Source organism: Lithobates pipiens, unplaced genomic scaffold (genome assembly GCF_037356315.1).
Source record: "Lithobates pipiens isolate NorthernLeopardFrog02 unplaced genomic scaffold, aLitPip1_a1.2 Scaffold_13, whole genome shotgun sequence".
Classification (NCBI taxonomy): Eukaryota; Metazoa; Chordata; class Amphibia; order Anura; family Ranidae; genus Lithobates; species Lithobates pipiens.
In genome coordinates, this window is record NW_027507718.1 from 99826431 (window position 1) to 99849181 (window position 22751).

At 42.6% G+C, this 22751-nt stretch overlaps 1 protein-coding gene across 3 annotated transcripts in view; it reads right to left on the reverse strand.

The window, feature by feature from the left end:
• HSDL2 (hydroxysteroid dehydrogenase like 2) overlaps positions 1-21136 on the reverse strand; it is a 116558-nt gene extending 95422 nt beyond the window's left edge. Inside the window, exons 1-5 of one of the 3 annotated variants that reach the window (XM_077475336.1) lie at positions 21021-21136; positions 20713-20807; positions 15820-15983; positions 7231-7329; positions 2657-2771 (exon numbers count right to left, since the gene is read on the reverse strand). In XM_077475336.1, coding sequence (XP_077331462.1) covers positions 2657-2771; positions 7231-7329; positions 15820-15983; positions 20713-20807; positions 21021-21023 — 476 coding nt within the window. In that variant the 5' untranslated portion in view covers positions 21024-21136. The other 2 variants (XM_077475335.1, XM_077475337.1) reach the window with 2 other exon arrangements.
• Positions 21137-22751: the final 1615 nt, after the last annotated feature.

Genomic DNA, 22751 nt, shown 5'->3' on the forward strand with positions numbered 1-22751 from the left:
AATGACAATTGCGCGGGCATACAACACTGTACCCAAATGAAATTTTTATCATTTTTTTCCCACAAATAGAGCTTTCTTTTGGTGGTATTTAGTTACAGCTCGGAGTTTTATTTTTTGCTAAACAAACAAAAAAAGATGCAAAAAAAAAAAAATCATGTTTTAATAGTTTGTTATAAAATTTTGCAAACGGGTCATTTTTCTCCTTCATTGAAGTGCGCTGATTAGGCGGCACTGATAGGCTGCATTGGTGGGCACTGATGGGCTGCATTGGTGGGCACTGATGGGCTGCATTGGTGGGCACTGATGGGCTGCATTGGTGGGCACTGATGGGCTGCACTGGTGGGCACTGATAGGCATAGTTAAGGCGGCACTAATAGGCACAGATAAGGCGGCACCGATGGGCACAGATAAGGCGGCACTGATGGGCAAAGATGGGCACAGATAAGATGGCACGGATGGGTGGCACGGATGGGCACTGATAGGTACCACAGATAGATGGGACTGATGGGCACTGATAGGTGGCACTGATAGGTGGCTCTGATAGGTGGCTCTGATAGGTGGCACTGCTGGGCACTGATGGGCGGCACTGCTGGGCACTGATGGGCGGCACTGCTGGGCACTGATGGGCGGCACTGGGGTGCAGCACCTTTGAGGCAGATTTTGGGTGGCACTGTGGGTGGCACTGCTGGGTGGCACTGTGGGTGGCACTGTGGGCACTATGGGCACTGCTGGGTGGCACTGACAGGGGGCACTTACTTTATTTCAGGATGGCACTGCGGGTGGCAGGTGGGCACTGGCAGGGGGCAGGTGTCCGTTTAAATTGCTGGCCGTGATCGGGACTGATGTCCCGAACACGGCCGCCGGCGATCGGCTTTTTTTTTTTCTCCTCGCGCTGTCAGCGCGAGGAGGAATACTAGCCGATTACCGGCTCCGTTTTATCACATGATCAGCTGTCATTGGCTGACAGCTGATCACGTGATAAGGGGTCGGGATCGACCCCTTACACGGATCGGTGATCAGGCGAGTCTCACGGACTCGCCGATCACAGAGCGCGCCGCGCGCAGGCCGCTCGTAACCGGGACTACGTCAATAGACGTAGTCCCGGAAATGTGGGTCCGCGCTATTGCCGTCATTTTGCAATAGCGCGGTACCCAAGTGGTTAAAGAATGTATTTGCAAATATGGTGGAAAATAAGCATTTGGTCAATATCAAAAGTTAATCTCTATACTTTGTAATATATCCTTTGTTGGCAGTGACAGAGGTCAAACGTTTTCTGAAAGTCTTCACAAGGTTGTCGCACACTGTTGCTGGTATGTTGGCCCATTCCTCCATGCAGATCTCCTCTAGAGCAGTGATGTTTTTGGGCTGTCGCTGGGCAACATGGACTTTCAACTCCTTCCAAAGGTTTTCTATGGGGTTGAGATCTGGAGACTGGCTAGGCTACTCCAGGACCTTGAAATGCTTCTTACGAAGCCACTCCTTCGTTGCCCGGGTGGTGTGTTTGGGATCATGGTCATGCTGAAAGACCCAGCCACGTTTCATCTTCAATGCCCTTGCTGATAAAAAGGAGGTTTGCACTCAAAATCTCACGATACATGGCCCCAAAGCATGATGTTGCCACCCCCATGCTTCACAGTAGGTATGGTGTTCTTTGGTTGCAACTCAGCATTCTCTCTCCTCCAAACAGAATGAGTTGTGTTTCTACCAAACAGTTCTACTTTGGTTTCATCTGACCATAGGTCATTCTCCCAATCCTCTTCTGGATCATCCAATGCTCTCTAGCAAACCTCAGACGGGCCCCGACATGTACTGGCTTAAGCAGGGGGACACGTCTAACACTGCAGGATCCGAGTCCCTGGCGGCGTAGTGCGTTACTGATTGTAGCCTTTGTTACATTGGTCCCAGCTCTCTGCAGGTCATTTACTAGGCCCTCCCTTGTGGTTCTGGGATTTTTGCTCACCGTTCTTTGATCATTTTGACCCCACAGGGTGAGATCTTGCATGGAGCCCCAGATCGAGGGAGATTATCAGTGGTCTTGTATGTCTTCCATTTTCTAATTATTGCTTCCACAGTTGATTTCTTCATGCCAAGCAGCTTGCCTATTGCAGATTCAGCCTGGTGCAGGTCTACAATTCTGTTTTTGGTATCCTTCGACAGCTCTGGTCTTCACCATAGTGGAGTTTGGAGTGTGACTGTTTGAGGTTGAGGACAGGTGTGATTGTCTGGATTTGATAACACATTCTGTCTCTCATAGGAGGGAGGAGGGAGGGTAACCAGAAAAAAAAAAAAAATAAATAAAATAAAAACTGAGCTATTGAGATCTTTACAAGCTTCGTTTTATAATGACACTGACACAGGAGGAGCGGTGTAGGAGAAGGGGCTGGCAAACGATTTTTTAAAAATCAACTTTAGACTATGCAGGCAGCGCTGTACCCGGGCCAGGAGAGGCGGGGTGGCCCGTCTGACACCCCCCAATGGGGGAACTGCCCCCTGTTGGTAAAACATAGTATCAGCGTATAACAAGCAGACACTGTTTGTCCCATTTTCAGGGGGGGGAATGTGCGTTATACGCCGATAAATACGGTCTTTATAATACCTTAGTTACTAATCTATAGCTAGAAATTCAAATGTAAAATGGCAACAAAACAATACATACGTGAGATATGTTCCTCTAGTGTTGATTCCCATCATAAGGTCCACTTTCTTCATCGGAGTGTCTACAGTATTAGTCAAACTGATTGCACTGGCATTGTTTACCAAGATGTCTATACCTGTTCACATAAATAAAAGCATATGTAAGCATCCTTAGGCAGAACTAGGACCCCATACACACCTAAGGGTTTTACAGCTCAAAGCTCCAAAAGTCGCAACATAAAAATCTCATGGTTGTTAGTTGTGCCTATTCACACCAGAGTGTATCATCCCTTGAAGCTTAACCCAGCCTGATAAACATACACATGCGTCTTTTAACCGGTTCCCGACCAGCGCACGGCGATGTACGTCGACAGAATGGCACGGGCAGGCATATTGGCGTACAGGTACGTCCAATGCCGCCCTGCCATCGGGAGCGCTCCGCCGGCGGCGCACTCCCGCGCTGGTCGGGACCCCTGTGAGTCAGGTCGCGGGACCCGCTGACTGGATCGCCGCGGGGATCCCCGCGATCGTCTCACGGGACGGCTGAATGGAGGAAATGCCGTGTAAACAGCATTTCTCCATTCTGCCTAGCAACTAGTGACGCTGATCTCTGCTCCATGTGATTGGAGCAGAGATCAGTGTTCACTAAATGAAAGCCCAACCCCCCCACAGTTAGTAACACACTCCTAGGAACACTTAACCCCTACACTGCCACCCACTGGTTAACCCCTTCACTGCCAGTGTCATTTACACAGGAATCACTGCATTTATATAGCAGTGATTACTGTATAAATGACAATGGTCCCAAAAATGTGTCAAAAATGTCCGATGGGTCCCCCACAATGTCGCAGTCACAATAAAAATCGCTGATCGCCGCCATTACTAGTAAAAAAAAAAAAATAATAATAAAAAAATTATTATTAATAAAAATGCTATAAAACTATCCCTATTTTGTAAACGCTATAACTTTTGCGCAAACCAATCAATAATCTCTTATTGCGATTTTTTTTTACCAAAAATATGTAGAAGAATACGTATCGACCTAAACTGAGGAAAAAAATGTTTTTTTATATATTTTTGGGGGATATTTATTATAACAAAAAGTAAAAAGTAATGCGTTTTTTTCAAAATTGTCGCTCTATTTTTGTTTATAGCGCAAAAAATAAAAACCGCAGGGGTGATCAAATACCACCAAAAGAAAGCTCTATTTGTGGGAAAAAAAGGACGTCAATTTTGTTTGGGAGCCACGTCGCACAACTGCGCAAAAAGTAATCTGGTCTTTGACCAGCAAAATGGTCCGGTCTGTAAGTGGTTAAACTACAAGCTTCAAGCATTTTGGCCTCCCAGACTTCAGTGCAAAGTGTGCATAAACATTCTTTTTTTTTCCCTCCCTGGTAACTAGCTTTCCATTCCCAAAAAATTATTAAATACAGAAACGCCTAAGCGAAAACACTTGAAAATGTTTGTACAAATGCAAATAAAATGCATGTAAAAACCATTAATGGCATTCAGTGTGAATGCAGCAACCGGTAGTAGCTTACCAGTAGTGATTTCTTTACAGCCGATAAAAGGTTTCTGGCAGATTTAGAGACCCGTTGGGCGTATTGGCTGTGTGCGTCTCCCAACTCCAGCCACTATGCTGGTTTATCCCTGCAGCTATTAAAATGTATCTTAAGACCAATTGTTTTGCAAGTTAGTTTTGGAGTGGTGAGGGGCTAGAACAAAGGTTTTCAATCACTGCCTGTGTCTTTTGTTAGGGAGAGTTACACTCCATTTCTCTTAATGACCATTGTCACTGGGACCAAAATTGAGGGGAAATCCAACATTTTTATTTGTCACTGGAACAAGAATAGAGGGGAGATCCTCCAAGAGGGAAAACCCTTCTGGTGACACTTTCAGGTGCTTTGGATGCCTACGATTTCAGCATTACCTCTGAGCTGCAAGGGAACAAAGTAATACACCTCTATTTGAAAACACTGTCTTTGCATTTTTTTTGCAACACTGACGCTTTTCATTCATTCTTAAAAAAAAATAAAAAATTTACACCAAAATAATCAAAAATTGCTTTTCCATTTTTTATACAGTAAAGAATGGTTACAACTCCATCAGTATTTTATTTTTATTGCGTATGTGCATAAATTGCTGCACTCAAGCGTAAAATTTCTGTTCTCATTGCTGTATTATGGATCTTTACCCAACTGTAAGCACATTGTGCCATAGAGAACTATGCATCCGTGTCTAGATCAGGTCAGTAAAAAAACATGGCCTTTTCAATCGCTTGCTAGGGGTGCTACGGATCAAAAAACTCACGGATCAGAGTAATGGATCGGATAATTTTTTGGATCAGCAAATATTTGAATTTGCAAAAACCTGTGAAAATTCCACCACCATATAGTCCCCACTGCAATATTCACAATCTCTCCCACTGTAATATTGGCTGGGTTATGGAAAAGTATTGGTAGACTATTGGCAGGGTATTGCAGAGTATTTTTTATTCTATAGGGCCTCTGCTTTTAGATAATATATATTGTTCTAGGGGTTTCCAGCAATTTTATAGGAAAGACTACAGATTTCAACGTGTGCAAAAAAAATATGGATTTTTTCTACAGCTTACAGCCTGCAGGACTCTGAACATAACAGGAGTCCAATCTTCACCCATCACGGCAAGCCTGGTCATAAAAGACCTTCAGAGACTGGGCCCCCCTTAATCTGGGGTCCACTCCCCTGGACCAGTATAGCACCCTGCTGGAAAGCACCTTGGTCAGAACAAACACTGCATAGGGTTCCATTACACAGGGTCTAGCGCCATTAGGCTGCATTACAGGCAAAACCTCGAAGAATCTCCTCTCCTTCCAATGAGGCTCGGGAACCATCCATTTTGGCCGATAGCCTTTTCGAATGGATCCGACTGAAGTCCATGATTCTTAATAGAACTGCCCAGACCTCAAAGTATGCTCAGAGAGGACATGTCAAATCAGTGAACATCCACCTAACAGACACTGGCGAAAAAACGTAGGTACTTCTTGTGTAGGAGGGGGGGGGGGGGGGGTTATATATGGGAGGACTTCTTGTTTGATTGATTTATCAGTGTCCATTCACCAGTAGGTGGTGTATAACCCAGTTATTATGGCTGCTGTGTCCTGTGATGTACGATAAAGAAAATGAAAATATTGTTCTAGAGGCAAACTGGTTAATCATCTTGCTAGACATTTGATGCTTAAATTAGTATTTATAAACAGATTAGGCGATATGTATTCGTTTAGAGCCCTAAAACCAGCTCTAAAACATTGAAACGTTATCTCACAAAAAGGTTTCTGGTAGGGTTGCACCGATACCAGTTTTTGTAAGACAGAGTATGAGTACCGATACTTTTCCTCAAGTACTCGCTGATACCGATAACAATTTTTACTTTTTTTTTTTATTTTATTTACATTTTTATAACTAACATTTTTTTGGTGGAGAGGGGGTTATTGTTTAGGGCGGAGAGGTGGAAAAGGGGGGGGGGGCTATTGTTTAGGGTGGAGAGGGGGGTAGTGCAGGACACACTACTCACCAGGGAGGCAGATCTGTCACCCAGCAGCCACCCCAGAAGGAGAAGCACATCACCGGAAGACACAAAAACAAAAACACGGAGCTAAGGGGGTGGGGCGGAACCGGCGGAGGAGGGGGCAGAGCCTGGCAGTCCACTGTGGGGAAGGAAAATCCCAACTGACAGCTGAAATGTCATTGGTTAAGTACGCGACGGCCCCGCTCTCCTTAACTAATGACTGCCTGCATTCTTTTGTGTATATTTCATGTCGGGGGGGGGGGGATCTCTCTGACAGATGAAAGAGCCGAACATTAAGGTATTGGCACATTTGCATGAGTACCAATACTCAAATGCTTAGTATCGGTGCAACCCAAGTTTCTGGTTTGCCCTTGTAAGCATCCTGGTTATGATCCTGGTTTCTGTTTGCTTGGATGCCATCAACCCTAACCTTTTACCCATGTCACAACACTACCTGAATACCACCTCCTCAAACCATATCCAGCTACGAACTTTACACTTGTCTAATGTTTTAACACTTTGCTTGAGTTGTCCATCAGCTGTCACTAAAGATGTAAAACCACAAGCTGCAACTTACGTACTTACTTAAGCATTACGTAGTGAAGCCCAAACTTCACTGTATGGGTACCTGCAAAAGACTGGGCACTGTTTAAGCTTCATGGCGCTAGGCAGCCCATGTGTACCACATACGGTTAGACAGGGTCCAACACAAAAGCATAACATGTAATTATTATTTTTTATCAAATACGTCAGAACACAAAAAAATAAATAAATAAAAGTACACATTTCAAAAATGTGGTCCCAATAAACAACTGTAAGTTCTGCAGCAATGGCAAGCTTTAAAGTTTCTAGATATTTTGATATTGATTTCTATGCCATTACCAAACCTAAACTACATACCTTAATCTACTTTTACTTTCTGCATTTACTAGCTACAGTTAAAAATGTAGATAACTGCTGCTTGCTTGCCATGCTATTTTAAAGATACACTTTGGTGGAACTCTTGAGACTGGATCTGAAACAAGTTACAGGCCAACAATAAATCTTACCTCCAAATGTGCTCACTGCTTTCTCCACAGCATCACTGACTTGTTTTTCGTCTCTCACATCAACAATGCAAGACAAGGCTCTTCCACCAACCGCTTCAACTAAGGTTAAAATAGAAATGCAAGTTAAGCATGTATTTTATTTATCCATTACTGTATAAAAAATTGAGACAGTACATACCGGATACTAATACAGCATTTAAAAAGGTAACGGTTTTTATTTTTTTGGCCCAAAAAAAAAAAAAAAAAAAAAAAAAAGGCATTAGCTTTTCCAGCTCTATGCAACAAAATTAGCAAAAAGCAGTCCCTTACATACTTTTTGGCAGTCTCCCACCAGCACTGTCTGCTTCTCCCTCCTTCAAATGCCCCCTCTGCAAGCCGGGTGCTATGGAGGTACCCACGTGTGCGTCCAACGCCAGTAAGCCACAGATTTTCACTGAGAGCAGCAAGAGCCTATAGCTCCCCTGCACTTAGTGTCTGTTAAAGCAGAAAGTAAAAAAGTTTTTTTTTTCTTTATAGCGCAAAAAAAATAAAACCTGCAGAGGTGAGCAAATACCACCAAAAGAAATAATTTTTTTTCCCCATAAATAGAGTCATCAATTTTGTTTGGGTATAATGTCGCACAATTGTTAGTTAAAGCGGTGCAGTACTGCATCGCAAATAATTGGCCTGGTTATTAAGGGGGTAAATCCTTCTGGGGCTAAAGTGGTTAAAGCATATGTAAACCCTCACTTTAAAATAGAAATGAAAGGCAAACCATTTGTGTTTTGCTCATCATTCCTTTATGACAGAACTGAGAGCTGGGAGATGAGAAACAACAGGACACTGGTGTGTGTGTGTGTGTACGTGTGTGTACGTGTGTGTACGTGTGTGTACTAGTTTGATCATTAGAGGAAAGCAGACCGAGTTGCCAACACAAATAGAGAACTGTCCACGCTGTGTTCTCCTGCTCAATATATATTTATATTGAGACAAAGAAATGATTTTAGAACTTTTTTCACCTTTAATGTGACCTATAAATTTAACGACTCAATTGAAAAACAAACTGAAGCACATTGCCCAAGGAGATAATCAGTGAGGGAGGTAATGAAGATCCAAGTATGGTCCTTCTAAGATATGTCACACAGGACACATAGAGTGGCCACAGGATTGGAGGCTTTAGCCAAGTCCAACAAACTCTTTCCTACCTATGCTCTGATGCAGAAAATCTGTAACACAGGCAGCTACAGGATATTACCAGCTTCATTGGTTATAGCCCTATTTGGGACAATAGGTACTATAAAAGTAACTACAATCCCCGATATGTGCAGCAAGGTGGAAATTCTTTGGTGTTGCACACCTGGTACATAGCTTTTCTAGTGGTAAACTGTGCTTTTTGGAATTACAGGCTAAATTTAGGTTACCACAATCTATGCATTTCCCTTATTTACAGCTACATCGTGTGATTAAGGCACAAACTGGCTGAGCCTTATGGATACAATCTCCAGCTCCTGTCTTCCATTATATGACAGAGGTATCCCATTTTAAGGGATTTAGCTCCAGGTCTTACTTTATGTTATTGTCTGTATTCCTAAATGGCTTCCCAGCCAGAGTGATAACCAGGTAGGAGAGTGATGTGGGCACTTTTGAAGACCAATGGGAAGAAGTGTTACAGGCCGTACAGTTGTGCTCTCTCAATACAGCACAACGTTTATCCCAGCTGTATATTGTACTGAGTCTGGGAGTACACCTTAAACCTGTGGGACTGTATAAGATTGGCATAAGAGAGAGCTCTGATTGCACTAAGTGTTCTAGGGACCATTTTTATTTATTTATTTTTCTGTTTCAATATGTTTATTGAAAATTTGAATAAACAGGAATAAACAAGAGACTACAATCTGCTCCTTGTGCGCCCTCGCAGGGGCTACAAAGCATGAATATGAAACCAAAGGGCCAGCCATCACATTATACTTATAATAAACACAAGAAAAGGAGGGAAAATGAGTAGGGGATGGTATCGAGACTGGTTCCAGAACCAGGCAACTCGTTCCCTCGTCGTTTCCGGAGGGCAGGCCCTTCTTCCACTACCCCCTCCTGCGGGGGGCAGCAGAATTCGTTAGCAATGGGAGAGATTACAAAGAAGAGTGAAGAGAGATAGGGAACAAAAAGAAGAAAAGATAGAGAGAAAAGAGGGGGAAGGAAGGAGGGGGAAAGTTCGGGTGTGGGCGCCTTGCCAAGAGGAGTTAGACCAAGCCCAGGCATGCAGCTTGGAGCGCTAGGGATCATTTTTAAGGCATTGCCCAAAACAACACCTCCACTGGACAGGAGTTATTACAACAACTATTAATAAAGTATTTCAGGTCAATGTTCCACAGGATCCCAAACCGTGCATTTTTGGAATCCTTGATGACCTTCCAATTGAAGATAACACTTAACAGGCAATTACAAGGGCTCTCTTTCAAGCCCGTAAGCTCATTCTAAGATGCTGGAAGGTGACTGAGCCTCCTACTCTAAAAGGAATGGATAGCCCTGATGGGAGCTACCTTACAATTTGAAATATATTTCTTCCGACATCATGGCCGCTCTGGTAAATTTGACAGGTTACGGTCCTCACGGTTAAACACAGCTGGCTTATCTCCAGTAGATCTAATTATGGACAGGTTACCGCTTTAAATTCAAATGCCGATTTAACTCGGGATGTGTAGTTGATAGTACAGAAACGTAAAGATGTATTTATCCTGATGCTTGGGGGGAGGGGGAGGCGGGGTATCTACTGTGCATTGTTTTAACTGAAACCTGTGTTTGTGTATTTCCTATGTTTAATCGCAATAAAAATTCTTTTTTGAGGGAAAAAAAAAAACCTGAAAACCTTTCGGGGGGGGTTTGTAAAAAATAAAACAATAAAATAATGTGGTTGCATAAGTGTGCACACCCTCTTATAACTGGGGATGTAGCTGTGTACAGAATAAAGCAATCACATTAAAACTCTGATTAACCCCAAATAAAGTTCAGCTGTTCTAGGTGGTCTTTCCAGACATTTTCTTAGTCGCATCCTACAGCAAAAGCCATGGTTTGTAGAGAGCTTCCAAAGCATCAGAGGGATCTCATTGTTAAAAAGTATCAGCCAGGAGAAGGGTACAAAATAATTTCCAGGGCATGGAACACATTGAAGACAGTCATCATCAAGTGGAGAAACCATGGTACAACAGTGACATTACCAAGAACTGGACGTCTCACAAAAATTTATGACGAGAAGAAAACTGGTCAGGGAGGCTGCCAAGAGGCCTACAGCAACATTAAAGGAGTTGCAGGAATATCTGGCAAGTACTGGCTGTGTGGTTCATGTGACAATCTCTCATATTCTTCACGTCTGGGCTATTGGGTAGAGTGGCAAGACGGAAGCCTTTTCTTATGAAGAAAAACACCCAAGCCTGGATAAATTCTACAAAAACACATATGAAGTCTCCCAAAAGCATTCAGGAAAATGTGTTATGGTCTGATGAAACCAAAGGTTGAACGCCATACCCACAGTGAAGCATGGTGGTGGCAGCATCTGCTTTGGGGCTGTTTTTCTTCAGCTGGAATAGGGGCCTTAGTCATGGTAGTGGGAATTATGAACAGTTCCCAATACCAGTTAATATTGGCACAAAACCTTCAGGCTTTTGCTAGAAAGCTGAACATGAGAAATTTCATCATGACAACGACCCAAAGCATACATCCAAATTAACAAACGAATGGCTTCAAGAGAAGAGGATTAAAGTTTTGGAATGGCCCCGCCACAGCCCCGATCTAAATCCGAATGAAAATCTGTGGGGTGATCTGAAAAGGGCTGTGCACAGGAGATGCCCTCGCAATCTGAAAGATTTGGAGTGTTTTTGCAAAGAAGAGTGGGCAAATAATTCCAAGTCAAGATGTGCCATGCTGATAAACTCATACCTAAAAAGACTGAGTGCTGTAATAAAATCAAAACGGTGCTTCAACAAAAGTATTAGTTTAAAGGGTTTTTTGTTTTTTTTAACCACTTCAGCCCCAGACCATTTTGCTGGCCAAAGACCAGACCACTTTTTGCGATTCGGCACTGTGTTGCTTTAACTGACAATTGTGCGGTCATGCGAAGTAGCTCCCAAACAAAATTGACGTCCTTTTTTCCCACAAATAGAGATTTCTTTTAGTGGTATTTGATCACCCCTGCGGTTTTTATTTTTTGCGCTATAAACAAAAATAGAGCGACAATTTTGAAAAAAAAACGCATTTTTTACTTTTTAAATATCCCCCAAAAATATATAAAAAAACATTTTTTCCCTCAGTTTAGGCCGATACGTCTTCTACATATTTTTGGAAAAAAAAAAATTGCAATAAGCAATTATTGATTGGTTTGCGCAAAAGTTATAGCGATTACAAAATAGGGGATAGTTTTATGGCATTTTTATTAATAATAATTTTTTTTACTAGTAATGGCGGCGATGAGCGATTTTTATTGTGACTACGACATTATGGCGGACACAACAGACATTTTTGACACATTTTTGGGACCATTCTCATTTATACAGAAATCACTGCTATATAAATGCAGTGATTCCTGTGTAAATGACACTGGCAGTTAAGGGGTTAAGTGTTCCTAGGGGTGTGTTACTAACTGTTGGGGGCTGGGCTTTCATTTAGTGAACACTGATCTCTGCTCCAATCACATGGAGCAGAGATCAGCGTCACTAGTTGCTAGCCAGAACGGGGAGATGCTGTTTACAACGGCATCTCTCCATTCAGCTGCCCCGTGAGACGATCGCGGTTATGCCTGCGGGGCGATCGAATCCACGGACCCGCGACCGGACTCACGGGTGCCCCGACCGGCACGCGAGCGTGCCGGCGCACTTGTGATGGCAGGGCGGCAAATTTAAAGGGACGTAAAGGTACGCCCATTTGCCTGCCCGTGCCATTCTGCTGACGTACATCGGCGTGCGCTGGTCGGGAACCGGTTAACCACTTGCCGACCGCCGCACGACGATGTACGTTGACAGAATGGCACGGGCAGGCATAAGGGCTTACATGTACGTCCTTGCCTGCCCGCGGGTCGGGGGCCCGATCGGGCCCCCGCCCGGTGCCTGCGGCGGTCGGTATTCGTTCGGGAGCGATCCCGGACGAGGGGACGGCCATACATTCATGGCCACCCCCTCGCGATCGCTCCCGACGAATGAAAATGTCCCGTGACATCACTTCCTCTCCTGTAATGTAAACACAGGAGAGGAAGTGATGTATTCTCTCCTCCGTGTCGATATTTTTCGTTCCGGCACCGAGGAGAGAGCATCGGTGAGTTGCACAAGCACTACACTACACAGTAGAACATGCCAGGCACACTCACACCCCCCCTTTACCCCCCGATCACCCCCCAATTACCCCTGCCCCCCCAGTCACAGTGACACCAATTGCTTTTTTTTTTTTTTTTTTGCATTGGTGTCATTTGTGACTGTAATAACTGTTAGGGCAGTTAGGGTTAGCCCCCTTTAGTTCTAATGTGCCCCCCTAACCCCCCCAATAAAGGTTTAACCCCATGATCACCCCCCCTCGCCAGTATCACTAAGGCTGGGTTCACATTGCAGCGGTTTATGAGAACGAATGTGATTCGCACCGCACTGCAGTGCAAATCACATCCGATCTCTGTGCGATTCGAGTTCAGCCATACAGATAGTATGGCTGAATTCGTGTCGCACCCGCCGCAAATTCGCACGGGACCCTTTTTTTGGCCCGCAGCAGAATCGGATCGCATGGGTGTTCACACCATGCGATCCGAGTTTGCAGATCGCACTGCGATATGCGAACTGATCTGGGGGTGTCAATAACATTTCACTGACACTCCCAGCAGTTCGCATAGGGCAGTGTGAACTGCCGCCGGGAGGCATGCGATGCGGGAACCCGCCGCGCATTCGTGGCGTTCCCACATCGCTCCAGTGTGAACCCAGCCTAATAAGCGATCGTTTTTCTGATCACTGTATTAGTGTCACAGGTGACGCTAGTTAGGCAGGTAGGTATTTAGGTTCGCCGCAGCTTTTTATAGCGCCAGGGAACCCCATATACTACCGCATAAAGCCCCCTGATTGCCCCCTAGTTAACCCTTTCACCAGTGATCACCATATAATTGTTACAGGTGACGCTGGTTGGTTAGTTATTTTTTTTATAGTTTCAGGGCACCCGCCATTTATTACCTAGTCTCACTAGTGTACCCCTAAATTTAGGGGTGTCTACTTTCCAAAATGGGGTCATTTGGGGGGGGGTTTGTGCCATCTTGGCATTTTATGGCCTTCAAAACTGTAACGCCCTTAGAAAGCCTGAAGGCGGTGCTTGGTTTTCGGGGCCCCGTACGCGGCTAGGCTCCCAAAAAGTCCCACATATGTGGTATCCCCGTACTCAGGAGAAGCAGCAGAATTTATTTTGGGGTGTCATTTCACATATGCCCATAGCATGTGTGAGCAATATATCATTTAGTGACAACTTTGTGAAGAAGAAAAAAAAAAAAAAAAAAAAGTTTGTAATTTTCCCGCAACTTGTGGCAAAATATAAAATATTCCATGGACTCAACATGCCTCTCAGCAAATAGCTTGGGGTGTCTACTTTCTAAAATGGGGTCATTTGTGGGGGTTTTGTGCCATCTTGGCATTTTATGGCCTTCAAAACTGTAATAGGTAGTGAGGAGTGAAGTCAAATATTTACGCCCTTAGAAAACCTGAAGGCGGTTCTTGGTTTTCGGGGCCCCGTACGTGGCTAGGCTCCCAAAAAGTCCCACATATGTGGTATCCCCGTACTCAGGAGAAGCAGCAGAATTTATTTTGGGGTGTCATTTCACATATGCCCATGGCATGTGTGAGTAATATATCATTTAGTGACAACTTTGTGAAGAAGAAAAAAAAAAAAAAAAAAAAGTTTGTAATTTTCCCGCAACTTGTGGCAAAATATAAAATATTCCATGGACTCAACATGCCTCTCAGCAAATAGCTTGGGGTGTCTACTTTCTAAAATGGGGTCATTTGTGGGGGTTTTGTGCCATCTTGGCATTTTATGGCCTTCAAAACTGTAATAGGTAGTGAGGAGTGAAGTCAAATATTTACGCCCTTAGAAAACCTGAAGGCGGTTCTTGGTTTTCGGGGCCCCGTACGTGGCTAGGCTCCCAAAAAGTCCCACATATGTGGTATCCCCGTACTCAGGAGAAGCAGCAGAATTTATTTTGGGGTGTCATTTCACATATGCCCATAGCATGTGTGAGCAATATATCATTTAGTGACAACTTTGTGTAAAAAAAAAAAAAAAATTATTTTTTGTCATTATTCAATCGCTTGAGGCAAAAAAATAAAATATTCAATGGGCTCAACATGCCACTTATCAATTTCCTTAGGGTGTCTACTTTCCAAAATGGGGTCATTTGGGGGGGGGTTGTACTGCCCTGCCATTTTAGCACCTCAAGAAATGAGATAGGCAGTCGTAAACTAAAAGCTGCGTAAATTCCAGAAAACGTACCTTAGTTTGTAGATGTGACAACTTTTGCGCAAACCAATAAATATACAATTATTGACTTTTTTTTTACCAAAGACATGTGGCTGAATACATTTTGGCCTAAATGTATGACTAAAATTGAGTTTATTGGATTTTTCTAATAACAAAAAGTAGAAAATATCATTTTTTTTCAAAATTTGCGGTCTTTTTACGTTTATATCGCAAAAAATAAAAATCGCAGAGGCAATCAAATACCATCAAAAGAAAGCTCTATTTGTGGGAAGAAAAGGACGCAAATTTTGTTTGGGTACAACATTGCATGACCGCGCAATTACCAGTTAAAGCAGCGCAGTGCCAAATTGTAAAAAGACCTCTGGTCATTTACCAGCAAAATGGTCCGGTCTGAAGGTGGTTAAACAACATTTTGTACTCAACTCCACTGTGCAGTACGTTTTGCACAGAGTGGCCCGATCCTCCTTTTCTGGTGTCCCTCAACGGCGCTGGTGGCTCCTCCCCGAATCGAGTGCCCACGTTGGAGAAGCGCTCTGCTATGGTAGACACCTGTGTGGGCGCACTCCCGAGTCCTGCTTCTGGGTCTATTGACACAGAAAGTAGAACTCGTACCCGCTCCCCGCTTCATTAGATTTGAGTGACAGAAACGGGAGCAAATGGCTGTGCTGCTATCAAGTTGAGCTGGTGTGCCCACTCCCGGAGTGGGAATTACGGGGCTCAGGTAAGTATAAGGGGGGCTGCAGCACTACAGAAGTTTTTTCACCTTAATGCATAAAATAAGACGTTTTATATCCACTGTGACTTCACACACACCAGTCACCCTAATCATTTAATCCACAAATTAATAGTCTTCAGCCTCACTGCCCCCCAAATATTACAAAATCATCATTGTAGGAAATGCTTGCTGATCATGTCTGACTAAATAAATAAAAAAAAAATCTGAACACAAAGAAAGCAGCAATTTCTTGCAGACTTGTCTTCTAGTACTGTTTATCTATAACCACTGCAGAAGTGTCACTCTTCCCATTTACAAACATATTTCTAAGAAAAATGAAATACGGTGTTTTCAAGCAAAAAAGCACATTTATAAATAAATAAAAAACACAAATGGTCAATATTTACTTTCTGCAGCTGCAGTGTATATTGTTCCTGGAAGCTTAGGGTGTGGGTCTGCAGTCTTTGCCGCTATAACCACATTGGCACCATCTCTTGCAGCCTTCAGAGCAATCGCTTTTCCAATACCGCGACTGGCCCCGGTGATGAAGAGAGTGCATCCAGCAAGTCTCCTGCAATACACGAAGAGCTGAATAGTCAGCAAGGTGAATATATATATATATTTTTTTTTTTATTAATAATAATAATAATAATAATAATAATAATAATAATAATAATAATAATAATAATAATATGGTACAATGATGCCCTAACACATTTATTTCATCAAACCGCCATAGATGGTTTCACATGAGTACCTTTAAACAGGCTTTTTATGTAACTAATCGTGGAGTTTACATTTTGTAACAGATGCTGTAGATAACACATAGTAGCTCATTACACAAAGCAGAAAACCCCATGAGCAGCGTCAGTAGTTTCTCACACTAGTAAGCAAAGCTTTGCTATGCATCTCTAGGGCAATCACATAATCCCATCAGAATGGATGTCCTAACAAAGTTTTATTCATGCAGCCATTCTTCAATGGAAGCCAAGTCCTAATAAAAGACCAAGGTAAGATGGGAAGGCAAAGAGTGATCCCACATATTTGGTTTGATTTACAAGTAATTATGTGCCTTGTAGGAGTCGTATGGACTATTACAGCTACGCTCCAGAATCGAAGATAAATTTTGCTACCTTTTTTCTGTGGATCTTTAAAAAAAAAAAAAAAACATTATGGGGGATTTACTAAAACCTGAGGGTGCAAAATCTGTTGCAGCTGTGCATGGTAGCCAATCAGCTTCGAACTTCAGCTTGATTAAAAAAAAAAAACGGAAGCCGATTGGTTTCTATGCCACGCTGCACCAGATTTTGCACTCTCCAGTTTTATTAAATCTCCCCAACTATGTCTTTGTTCAACATGGTAAAAAGCAAGGAAATTCATAGAAATAGCTCCTCATTCATCTGCATTGCACAAAACTGATGAAAGGCAAAAGCTTGATGTATTCCATCATCGTTGCATGGAAATCATGGGACTAGTTAAAATACTGGCACACAACAGCTACCCTAAAAACTACTTTATTGGAGAAAGTCCAGCACACTAAAGCCTTGTATACACAATCGGATTGTTGGCCAACACAATCATGGAATTTTGTCTGAAGGGCGTTGGCCCAAACTTGTCTTGCATACACACGGCCACACAATTGTTGGCCAACAAATGCGAACGTAGTGATGTACTAAGTTGTTTTTCAGCTCTTTAGCGCCACCCTTTAGGCTCCTTCTGATAATTTCATATTAGTAGAAGTTTGGTGAGTGTTGATTCGTGCTTTCCGTTTTGTGCTTTTCAGTTCATTTCCGATTGGCCATTCATCAACCAGCCATGTTGCGGAATCGGAGGAGATAACGTGTTATTTATTATGGCCTTTGATTTATTGCTTTGACATAATTTCTTTGGTTGAATAATAATTTGATTTGGTATATTTTCTATATTTTTGGATGCATAGAATGCACGTTTTGGTTAAGTTCTATTGGCAGATAGCATGTCTAATTTTATTTGTTTTCTTTTTTTAAATGCACAATTAAAAAAATTGTGTAGAATAATACTTGGCTGTGTTTTACTTCAAATTACATTTTGGGAGTAGGCAGTTACATTTTAAAAAATCCAATGTAAAATTAACAAGGGACACCAACATAGTTGTATCTTTGATCTAAAAACTACGGGATAATGGTGTTGTGTTAAAGTGCCCGAATAAAAAAAAAAGGCACATTAAATATTATTCTTGATATCACTAGAAAAAAAAAAAGCCTTTGAAAATTCATTTGCAATAACTCCATCGGTATCACCAGCAAAGCAGCTTCATTATTATCCCATTAAAGAAGATAGTTTACAAGACCGACCGCTTCTGGCTCGTCCTTGCTTCCGCGTATACATGTTTGTAATTTGGACTTTTGTCCAACGGACCTGTGTACACACGCTTGGAAAATACGACAACAGACATTTGTCCACAGAAAATGTATAAACCTGTTATTCAACATTTGTCCACGGAAAGTTGGCCAACAATTGTTTGATGGAGCTTCCAAACGGTCGGATTGTCAGCCAACAGCCTGTCATCACACATTTCCAGTTGGAAAATCCAATCATGTGTATGAGGCTTAACACCTCAGCGTTTTGATGCTTGAAGCTCCAAAACACTGGAGGAGAAAAAAAAAAATTAAATAAAAAAAATAATTGAACGGGAGCCAATTCTCCTCCCAGCCTCTGCTCCCTGTCATTTACTTAGCAGGGTCTGGCATACAGCAGGAGGGGCAAAGAACTGGGTGAGGTGAGGGTGGGGCGGGGCGGGAGCTGCCAAAGTTTACTTTTCCTATTAAGCTGATGATTGGTTGCTCAGACTGCCTGACAACCAATCACCGGCTTGTTAATAGGAAAAGTTAACTTTGGCAGTTTCTGCTCCCCTGTCCAGTGTTGTGCTCTGCTGCAAGTCTCCCTGCATCCTAAAAATCAGTGAGTGTCATTCATTGGTTTTAATTTTTTTAATGCTATATTTAATATATTAAATGCATTAAAATATTTACTTAACAAGGCAGTAATGATGTGTACAGTGCCTAGAATAGCCAGTCATATTTTATCCTTATTTTATCACACTCCGATCAATGAAATATGCTATGTTAATATTGTTAAAGTTGTTGTTTTTATAACTTAATTCTGCACAAAACAGTCAACAGTGTCATTTCATGAGATAATTTACGAGGGTGTGTTTTTGGGGTAGAGTTAGGGCGGTGCAGGGTGTGTTTCATGGGCAGAGTTAGGGGCGTTGCAGGGTAGGGGTTTGGTAGGGAAACTGGTGGCGTGCAGCTCTACAGGCCTGGCTTGTAGCTCAAGACTTGAAATTTTGAGCCTTGCACTAACCCCTAACCTAACAAAATAAATAATATAATACAATAATAAATCCCTAACCCCTTACAAAATAAATAAATAATTAAAAGTGGATGAAAAAGCTGAAAAACATAGCAACAAATGATGAAGCAGATATTTTTCTCTATTGGCTAATTAAAAACTGCATACAAATGCTCGAAAAAATTGCCAGAAAAAAAAACACTCAAAAATGTGACCCTCAGGTGTGAATGCAGCCTTAAAGTGGTTGTTAAGCCACAATATCATAATAAAACTAAATCATCTGTATACCATCCCATCTGTTATATAATGCTATGTATCCCAGTGCCTGCGCAGTATTAAAAAAAAAAAAAAAAACTGCAGATTTCTACCTTATCTTAGAGCGTCTCCCGCTCCTCGGCCCGCTCCTTTCCCCAGATGACAGCTATAGCAGGCAGAGCCAAGAATCCCCCGCTGACGTCATCCGGGTGGAGGGGGAAGAGAAGCAGAGAGCCGAGGAGTCACGCTCTGAGACAAGCTAGAAATCGGCACGTTTTTTTTTTTTACAGCATAGGCACTGGGACAGACAGCATTATAAAACACATGGGATGGCATACAGATGATTTAGTTTTTTATAGCAGCAGGAGGGGGCAGGCAGTGTCTGGAGATGACAGGGAAGAGCAGAGTGGAGACACAGTGGATGACAGAGGCACATAAACTGACCATGGGTGTCAGGGCTCAGAAGCCATGATGAACCATGGTCAGTTTACAGGTGGAAGGGCAGAACCAGCCAGGTATTTCAGGTGATAGAAGGGGCTGTGCTGTATAACATGCTTTAAGGGAACAGGATCTATGTTTTTTTTATTTTTTTAGGGTAACAAACACTTTAAGGCCCCTTTCACATGATAAGCACACTCAGCTCCGCATGTCTGTTTTTCAGGCAGATCTGAGCGGGTCACCCACTGACGCCTAGGGGCAGGCGGATGTCAGCGAAGATGTGTCTGCTGATACCCATCCGCCATCCAATCAAAACAGATGTATGGCGATACGTTTGCCATCCGTCTTGGTGGATGGGATCTGATGAAAATGGACATGCGAAGATGTGTCCGCTGATACCCATCTGCCATCCGACCAAAACAGATGTATGGCGATACGTTCGCCACCCGTCTTGGATCTGATGAAAATGGACATGCCATCAGTTTTCATCCGATCTCCCCATAGAAAGCAGCGGGGCTCTGACAGGTCCATTCCTGCTCAGTGAGCAGAGACTGACCTGTTCCGCTGGCTCAGCAGAGTTTAACGGAGCGATCTCCCGCTGAGCGGATCCGCCCCATGTAAATGGTGCCTAAAGCAACAGCTGACCAGCTGGTTAGATGTTGCTTTAATGCGTTGGGCTTTCTTCAACAAAGTAATTTTTTGGAGGAGCTGCTGTGTGCTAGTACTGTATCTGTTCACAATGTGAATATACTAGTGTCTCAGGGAAATCGCTTTTTTTTTTTAAATCTTGGTAGACATTACAAGACAACCTGTGGACTGATGGTGCACAGTATGCAAAAAAAAAAAATGTATACACTGTTTCAAGAATCACAGAAATTATGCATATGGATATATTCTCAGCAGTCTTCTATGGCCTTCAGTGGGCTACTCTGCCATCACCCAATACTGCGAAGAGACCAGGCTTTGCAGTTCTACAGTAACCCCAGTACTACAAGGCAGAATTACTCACCACTAAGTCGTTGTGCTCCCCTTTGTTATACAACTAGATTGCAAAAGCACAGCGGACATTTGTACACAAAAAAAAAAAAGACTGAGTGTAAATAACACTCTGCACTATACCAGCCACTGTCACAGGACCCTTTGCCCCAGGTGTATTGTGACCTTATACATTTACTAATGAGTATGCTCTGTGTAAATATAGAAGGGGCTTGTTGCTTTGCCGACAGACCACATGCCCCCCTGTGTTCCTTCCTATGCACACTGTTCTGGCTTACCCTGTATTTGGCAGCATGGTGGCTGTGTGTGAGCACAAACTTCTTCCAAGTCTGCAATAGCCGAGGTGGCTGCTGGCTGCTGCAAGTCTGAAAATCTGCAAATGGAGAAAGGAGGAGTTAGAGGTGATTTCAGACACTACTGGTGCCCTTTGCACCACATTACCAAGTTCACCAGTAACGTCACCACCTAAAGGTCAATACGTTTCCATCTGTACACAGTAATACATGAAAAGCTGGCACTAAAAGTACAACTGCACGGCAAGTCTGCTACACAGTTATACCTTTGTACCACACCAGGAAGTCCTCACCATGACCGGTCACCTACTTCCAGATAGACTGATACAACAAGCACACCCAGAGTAGGCTGTCACATGGGACGTGAGTGCAGCATCGTAACCAATAGCTGATCACCTCACTTTACCTCTCTGCATTTGATTGGGTATGCTTGTGGCGTAAAAACGAGGCTTGGAACGCATGGAGGGGCGGAGCGTTTCTCAGCTCCGAGCTGTAATAGGGTGATGGTGCTCATGCTGTGTGACAGGTCTTTTTAGCTAGTGCGAGTGACATAAAAGCAAAAAACGTATTTATCACCTGTGAACCGTTTACAAGGTTATACGGCAATAAAATGTGTTTTTTGGTTGATTGAAAGTAGACCCTCTTTCACAAAAATCAGATCAACTTGCAACTCTGCATACTAATGTGAAATCATGTAGTTGTCATTTTTAACCACTTGACCTCTGGAAGATTTACCCCCTTTCATGACCAGACTTTTTTTTTGCGGTATGGCAATGCGCTACTATAAAGCCCCTTTCACACTGGGGCAGTAGCGGCAGTAGCGGTAAAACGGTGCTATTTTTAGTGCTGCTTTACCATCGTTTTAGCGGCACGGTTTTGTGAAATCATTTAGTTGTCATTTTTAACCACTTGACCTCTGGAAGATTTATCCCCTTTCATGACCAGACTATTTTTTTTGCGGTATGGCAATGCGCTACTATAAAGCCCCTTTCACACTGGGGCGGGAACAGCGTAGGCAGTAAAAAGGTGCTATTTTTAGCGCTGCTTTACCGTTGTTTTAGCGGCACGGTTTTAACCCCTGCTAGCGGGCGAAAAAGGGTTAAAACCGCCCGCTAAGTGGAGCTTTGCCGGCGGTATAGCTGCGCTGCCGAACTGATTTTAATGGGCAGGAGCGGTTTAGGAGCGTGTATACACCGCCCCTTTACCACTCCAAAGATGCTGCTTGCAGGAGTTTTTTTTTAACATCCTGCAGGCAAGCCACTCCAGTATGAAAGCTTTCACACTGGAGACATGGCAGCAGCTGTTTCAGGGCGCTTTGCAGGCGCTATTTTTAGTGCTGTAGCGCCTGCAAAGCGCCCCAGTGTGAAAGGGGCTGACAACTGCGTGGTTCTGTGAAGCTGTACCCAAATAAAATTTTAAAACCTTTTTTTCCCCACAAATAAAGATTTATTTTGGTGGTATTTGATCACCTCTGTGTTTTGTTTTGTTTTTTGAGCTATAAACAAAAAGAGACCAACAATTTGGGGGAAAAAAATAAATAAATAAAAAATAAAATTTTATATACACACATATATATATATATATATATATATATATATATATATATATATATTATATATAAAAAAAAAATTTTCCACTATAAAACATACCCAATAAAAAAAATGAAATAAAAAAAAATCAAATTTCTAACTTATAGCGGGACTGCGATGTTGTAGCGGACATTCTGATACTTTTGACACTTTTTTGGGAACCAGTGACACTAATACAGTGATCGGTGCTAAAAATAGACAATTTTGGAAAAAAAAAAAAAAATATATATATATATATATATATATATATATATATATATTTTTTTTTTTTTTTTTACGTTCTGCTATATTACATATCCAATAAAAAAAAGTAAAAAAAAAAATCTAATTTCTGACTTATAATGACTAATACAGTGATCAGTGCTAAAAAATAGGCAATTTAGAAAACAAAAACACAACAATATTTTTTACTTTCTGCTATAAAACACATCCAAA